Source organism: Penaeus vannamei, chromosome 26, assembly GCF_042767895.1.
Source record: "Penaeus vannamei isolate JL-2024 chromosome 26, ASM4276789v1, whole genome shotgun sequence".
Taxonomy (NCBI): Eukaryota; Metazoa; Arthropoda; class Malacostraca; order Decapoda; family Penaeidae; genus Penaeus; species Penaeus vannamei.
The window spans coordinates 31,007,192-31,014,691 of NC_091574.1; the positions used below are offsets into that span (position 1 = coordinate 31,007,192).

Consider the following 7,500-nt stretch of genomic DNA (forward strand, 5'->3'; position numbering starts at 1 on the left):
GTATGTTAGGGACAGAAAAGGAGCCCTGTAAAAGTCAAAAGTAATGAGTGAGCTAATTATTAACTTATTTACTAAATAAGTAAAATATCACATCAGCCTTCACTGTTCTAGGGAGAATCAAGCATTTTTCATTGCTTCTGGAATAAAACATAATGTGTGTAACTCATCTTGGGCAGTTCATCTTTACAGCCTACAGATGAAGGGACCATACAACAGATGGAGAAAAGTTAGGAATAGGCGGAGAAGGCATATCATTTTCCCCATGAAATGTTAAAACATTTTCTTAATACCTGGTTAAAACTACAATACAGGTTGGTCATAATATTATACAGTGCACCATATTCATCAGGAACTCACTCTAACAAAAAGCAAAGTCTAAGTCTATCAAACTTCTTAAAGCTGCATCACATTTACCAAGACTTGTGAGACCAGTGATGGAAGAGAAATACAATATGTTTTAAGTTCTTGGCTATGAAGTTGAAAAGATTTATTCCTTACCTCCTTCTGTTCTGGGGTGTATATCTTTGATTTTACTTGTATTTGTATCATTATCTTCTATACATTCATTTTCATGACTTGGTCTTCTGTCACTGTCTGCATCTAATGAAGCAGCACTTGTTCTCTTTGCATGTCCATCAGAATCTGCTTCAATTCTATCCTTTTTACAGGTTTCCTTATCATCTCTAGAATCCTCTTCTTCTGTGATCTCCATAGCCTCCTCTGATGTAGATGTGGTATCACTGGTTTCACAGGCTGCATCTGTTTTCTTTTGTAATTTTTGTTTCTTGACTTCTGGCTGCACTTCTCCAATGGCATCTCTCTTTTCTAGCTTTGTATTAACTGGGTTTTCTAACTTCTTAACTGAGCTATCATCATCCAAAGTCAGTCCTTTGACCTGATCTTTTATCAATTTATCTTTCTGAGGTGATATTCTAAAGCCTTCTGACTGTCTAGAAACTGGAGATCCATTTCTGGAACTACTCGTTTCAGGGATGTAAGATGAACGGGCAGAAGTAGGCTCCACTGAGGTCACATCCTTTGAAGGGCTCTTTGATACTTCTGAACGGTGTAATGTGTGCTGGAATCAGATATTACAAAGGTTTAAGTCTTTGGTTACCCAACCGCAAGGAAAAATATACACAGCTTTTAAACCAGACCATAAGCTATCTTATACAATGAATGATAATTGATGACATAACCTAGTCCTCCACACCTCTAATCTCTCTGGAACAGGATGTCTGAAGATCATTTTTCTCAAGTCTATGTTGCGTACATTCCGCCTTTCCATGAATCGAGCAAGCTGAGCCCAGTCTCTTACACACACATTTCGTAGGCGTACTGTTCCCCACTGAAAAGAAGAAAACAGGCATTCTTCAGAACTTTAAGATTTTCAGTTTTTCCTAAAAGAATTCCTATGAGCACAGAATAAACTCTGGGTAATTAACATATTGCTACAATAATCAACATGTTATCATGGTTACCTTTCAAACACAATAGAATGTCATTTTCACTGCATACCTGCATGCGTGTATGCATGTACATATGCACACACACACATACACACACACACACACACACACACACACACACACACACACACACACACACACACGCACACACGCACGCACGCACGCACGCACGCACGCACGCACGCACGCACGCACGCACGCACGCACGCACGCACGCACGCACGCACGCACGCACGCACGCACGCACGCACATACACACAAACACACAAATATATAAAATTACAAGTTATCAAAAAGAAGTGTTTTAAATTATCCCTATCACATAAAAATGAAAATAAGAATTATCTGAACTGAAAAAAAAATTGTGTTTAGTAGTAGATCAAAATAAATATAAATTTTCAGTCCTGTGCGTGCACAAAACTCCACAATTTATCATCCTTAGGTTTATTAACAATTCTCTCAATAACCATGAATCTATATCATATTCTGTGCACTGTTACACACCAAATACTAAAAACGGTTCACTTACCAAGGATGAGCTGTAAGCCAAGTCTCTCCACATGACGCAAACGCATGAGGCAACAAGGAGGTCCTTTACAGACAAGTATTTGAATACATGTAAGAGCAATCGGTAGCTCTGGCTCAATTCTCGCAAAAATTCTTGCTTCTTCGGAGCTTCCACTGCCTGAAAGTGGGGAATGTATGAGTAATGGAAAACCAAAGACCATATGAACATCTGGCAACCATATATACAGTTTATTTACATTCAGACATGTTTTTCTTTTCAGTCTTCTCAAATAGCTTATTGAACCAAATATTTTTTCTGGATATTGATAAGCTACAGTGTCTACTGCTGATTTTATCTATCTCCACATTTTTGTTGACACTTTAACTGCATTTATATAATGTTCTCCATTTCTAATTTTCATACCTTCTATAATGAAGACAGTAGTTATAGTTTGAGTTACAGCAGGAGCCACATAGTCTGGATCATTCTAACAACTAAGGTTTATGCCAAATAAATACTAATATATGAGTACCCTACTGATAACTTCTAGAAAGTGCTTAAGATAAACTTCAAAGGATTTTGTAACATAATGAATAACCTTGATCACAAAGACCAGAAGGCCTCTCACTAAAATCAAGGAAAAATGAAGCAAAACTGGATCACCAACAAATAAATTTAAATAAGAGTCATCTTAGCTCCTTACCTTGACATTTTCATACTCCTCTGTTGCCCTCATGCCTGACTGCTGAACCATGTGAGGCCCTGGGTACCTAGACTGGTTGGATGGGAGCATAACTGGCATTGGTTGCCCCCCAATCATATTCTGGGGCAGAATGATGCCTCTTGGCATCCCCATTTGTAGTGGAGGCATCTGAACTGGCTGCATCTCATTAGTATTTGCCCGGACAAGAAGGAAACGTGTTGGCACCGAGCCTGGCGACTGTATCTGCACTAGCTGGCCATTTGGGAGGTTGGGTGGCAGTCCTCCAATCATTCCACTAGCATTCACTGTTAGAGTTCCTTGCAGTCCTGGTGGTTAAAGGGGGAGTTGTTTTGATTTCTTGGGCAATACCAGTAGATAAATATAAAAAATATAATTATATATACAAATTCTTGTCCTCTTTTTCCTGATATTCTGAACCTGACACCATATCATAGCAAACATATTCTACAACAATAACTGATAGCCTCATAAGATATACCAAGTCTTCACCCTAGCCTTTCAGGCAAAATTCTCATGATGGCATGTTTCTGTCACCCCAGCCCTCAGCCAATTTTTTTCAAGACATGATGGTCACATCATCCGGATCCAAGGGGTTTATACTCATGTAAAGTGAAAGATAGATCAGTTGAAATAATATATAAACTAAAACTGGAAATACTGAAGTAGTGCCACTGACTTGTATGGTGTACTATTCTAAAATGTTTGCCAACCTTAGTCTTTTTTTTATGGATGTAAGCCACTGCTTTCCCTCTGTAGTTACAATTTCCCTACTTTTTGACAGTTCTCTGTCTAACAACTAAATCATAAGTTTCCTTAGTCTGCTGACCCACATCCTTTAACCCTTAACCCACTGATGCCTCGAGTACATACAAATATGTACTGTCTATTGTCCAATCTGGCACTGCTTTAGAATTTCTTTCATCCATTGCATCCGGAAGTCATATAAGGGAGCTGTGACACTGGCTCAATACCTTGTTTCCAACTATATATAGTAACGTTTCTTTTTCTTTTCTTTAAAATACATTCTCACCTTGACTGTCTGTGGTGAAAACAGGAGGCTGTGTTGATCCTGTTGAATATGCAGCAGCTGATGTTGTTTGTCTGCAATTTCAGGAGAAAAGCACATGCTTTAAAATTCATCTACCTGGATAAGTTAATTAATGAGCCACAAAGCAATTGAGGTTGAAAGTTTGTGAAGTCGAAACACTTCTCTAAAAATATCAACTATAAAGGAGTCTCCTGCTTGCACATACTGAGATATCTCATGCTTGTTTTCAAAAATAAAGAGTACCAAATAAATATAAGCTTGGAGGAAGAGTAGGATACTTCAGATATACCATTCATATATGCTGTTTATCAAACAATTATTTCCATATAAAGTTAAACTATAGCCATTGCTTCATGACACTGTAACGTGTCGCAAATCTTCATCTGTGACACTTTCCTAGGCCTGTCACAGCCACCATGCTGCCAGTGTTATTATACTGTTGCCAAAAATTTGACTCCACCTTGATTCCTAGGAATTTCCTACACTTTTCAATAGCATACTGTGAGAAGCATACATCATCACTTACTCACTGACATTTCGGTCTCTCTTTTATGGATTGTTATCAAAGGGAAAAATTATTTATATATGCCATGAGAATGGTCTCTCCTTCAGACATTTCAATGTGTTTCATTTTGCCAATGTTTGGAGTTGTGTGCACTGATGATCCTCCATCCTAGCAAAAGTTTACTGAAAATTTTTCCAACCATTATTAGGTCGTATCCACCAAATAGATCAATATACTAACCCAAGTGCATCAGAATGTTGACTGCGACTCACACCTGCCAGGTGGGATGGGAGCACAGACTGATGATGTTCCTTTATGCTCACTCTTATATAATTGTTTGCAATGATTTCTTGGTCTGGCTTGTTGTCGTCCTCTTCCTCAGACTCCCAAGGAGGGTCATATGCTAGAGGTTCATATGGTTTGGGAGGTGTCCACTGGTTGGCACCTACATTTTCCTTATTCTCTCTATAGCAATTCTATGGAAGAGAAATAAATGGAAGGATAATTCACATCAGGAAATAATTTGGCTAGAGTGACAGATCACGTGAACTTGCCATCATGTGAAAATCTGGCTAGAAAAAGACACGCCACAAGTGCAGAAACCTCTTGGAGGGTAATTAGATTCATCTGATGTTTAGAAAGTGGCTTTTGCATTATTCCCATAGATAAACGAATATGGAATGTAGCATCTGTGAGCCATGAATTGACGAGTACTGGCTCCAGAGAGGATAACATTTTTAAGTTTAGCATCTTATTCCTGTCTGTCATGACCGGCAGCATAGGTATTCCAGAAAATTGAATATTACAGAAAAGCAAATTTGACAAATAACAAAATGTTACTTATTTTTATTTTTCTTCCACTGAATTATGGACTACCTAGAGAGATGATATGAAGTCTAAGCAAGAAAAAGTCTATTATGATCTGGATAAAGCAAATCAAATGAAAAATATGGAAATTGGAAAACAGCAAAAAAGCTCATAATAACATGGCAAAGGGGAGGCATAGTCTTGTCACTGCACATGAGTGTTCACGTGTTCCTGACCTACAAGCTGCACAACTGTCAGAACAGCCACTCACATAATCCTAATGCCCATATTTTGGACCATGTGAAGCACTGGATCCAAGGGGATAATAATGATAGTAAAGATAATAATAACTGTAATCATCATCATCACCACCATAGTAACAACACAGAAAAAAATAACATCATCATTATCATCATCACTATCATCATTTTTATTAAGATGAATATTCTCATCCATATCATCATTATCATTATCATTATCATCTTTATCATTATCATTATTACTATTACTATTATTATCATTATTATCATTACCATCATTATTATTACTATCATCATTATCACTACTAAAAATCCTTTTATTCCATTTCTTTTTTTGAACAACAGCAATTAGATAAATTCTTACATATAAAAAAAAAAAAAAACATTTTTAACAAAATAATAAAATAATCATCAAATATTTATGCAAATTCAATAGCGTGCATTTTGCATGATCAAAGGTTCATCAAAACTTTAAAACACAAAATTAATAATTTCCCTTCAACTTACTGGACAAAGGAACTTGGCACCTCCTGTCTGTATAATAGTTGCAGTGGCTGGTGGCATATAGGTACACTCAGGGTGAAAAAGACAGAGGCACTTAATGCACTGCAGACTAGGCACTGTGCCACCACCGAGAGGACAAAAATTGGTGCAATGAAAAGTTCTCATGCAGATATCCCCAGACAACCTGTCAGATAACAAGAGTATAAATCAAAATGATAAGACATGTCTATTAGCCCATTCTTTTTCAAAAGCAGACACTAATGATAAAAAAATCAGAAAAATAACAATGAGACGAAATTTACTTAGATGTCGACTTACATGGGAGTTAATATCTTCATTGATGCTCCAAGTGATTCACATACTTTGGTGCTATATACGATATGGTTCTGCCGTGATTTAGATGGTACGGCACTTTTGGCTGGTGCCGCTTCTCCTAACTGTGATGTTGTAACAGCAGCACTATCTATATGGAATAAAAAATATACATGTATAATAATGCCCCAAAAATCATACATATATCTTACCCTAGTAGTTCCAAACCCTGTGGTCACAACTCTAATGAGAGTTGCGAGGATATTTCTGAGGGTCGCTAGAATAATAGCATCCACAGCTGGATATGTAAGTAAAAGTTCATGGTTTTTTAACAATTGTTTTCTTTCACATCTCAAATCTATTGAAATTCATTGTGTTAACAATATAAACCTATATAAATGGCTTACCATAAGCTAATATACATTTGCAAGTATAAGTAACATGAAAATTGTTGGATTAATTAATAATGTTCACATATTCAGGATCACTGGTACAGGTAAAGTGCTTACCGCCATGAAGTCAACTATTAGCTCCACCTATCTCACCTGTTTACCAATTGCCATGAATTTTGGTAGGATTCCTTTTTCCCTTTTTATCATTAATAGTATTCTAATAACATTATAATAATCCTTATATCAACAATAATATCTTCAGTATCCATACTAATAGCATAAAAGCTATCTGCATCTAACAAAATTCATAAAATCATTGATCTTCTGCCAAAAAGCATTGTCCGTGTACACGAAAAAGCATTGTTTTTTGTTTGGATGACCAGCCTTATATTCTTTTTTTTTTTTTTTTTCCAAAATTTAAAAAAAATAAAATTGCAGTGTTTCTGCTCTCTCATGAAGACACACTACTGACTTTGCACACTGAGATAGTAAAAACACGCCTAAGATGGAGTACATACAACAATGTAAGAGAATAACATCCTTCATAAGACATATCATTTGGCTACTAAAAGTCTCCAAACATAAACATGTTTGAGAAGTGTGAAAACAGTAGTAACGATTTTCCATAAGCCATCTGCCAATGCAAACTGAAACTAGTGGGCTGCCCCTAGTGCTCAAACCAAGTCTCCAGGTGAAAAGTTCTATGTGCTGCCTACAGTCCCCATGTGGAGCAGGAAATATTTTGCCCATCTGTGTAGAATTAATAAAATATTCCTAATTCAAGCATGAAAGATGAAAAGAAAAAGAAATTCCTGATATAACTTACTGGAATTAGAATTCCAATTTGAAGGGAAAGTTGCCTGACTCTCACTTGCACTGGTGTCTGTCGGTCCAGGTGCTGCTGGGGTGATGTTCTTGCTATTGTCCAATTGTTTCTTCAACTTCAGCGGAATCTGTTGTTGCAGAGAAAG

The 7,500-nt window shown here is 36.9% G+C and overlaps 1 protein-coding gene across 1 annotated transcript in view; it reads right to left on the reverse strand.

The window, feature by feature from the left end:
- LOC113815642 (uncharacterized) overlaps positions 1 to 7,500 on the reverse strand; it is a 24,304-nt gene that overhangs the window by 4,941 nt on the left and 11,863 nt on the right. Inside the window, exons 10-18 of the mRNA XM_070139842.1 lie at positions 7,356 to 7,482; positions 6,144 to 6,288; positions 5,829 to 6,009; positions 4,495 to 4,730; positions 3,732 to 3,802; positions 2,681 to 3,006; positions 1,999 to 2,154; positions 1,214 to 1,348; positions 499 to 1,078 (exon numbers count right to left, since the gene is read on the reverse strand). Coding sequence (XP_069995943.1) covers positions 499 to 1,078; positions 1,214 to 1,348; positions 1,999 to 2,154; positions 2,681 to 3,006; positions 3,732 to 3,802; positions 4,495 to 4,730; positions 5,829 to 6,009; positions 6,144 to 6,288; positions 7,356 to 7,482 — 1,957 coding nt within the window. The remainder of the gene's footprint in view (positions 1 to 498; positions 1,079 to 1,213; positions 1,349 to 1,998; positions 2,155 to 2,680; positions 3,007 to 3,731; positions 3,803 to 4,494; positions 4,731 to 5,828; positions 6,010 to 6,143; positions 6,289 to 7,355; positions 7,483 to 7,500) is intronic.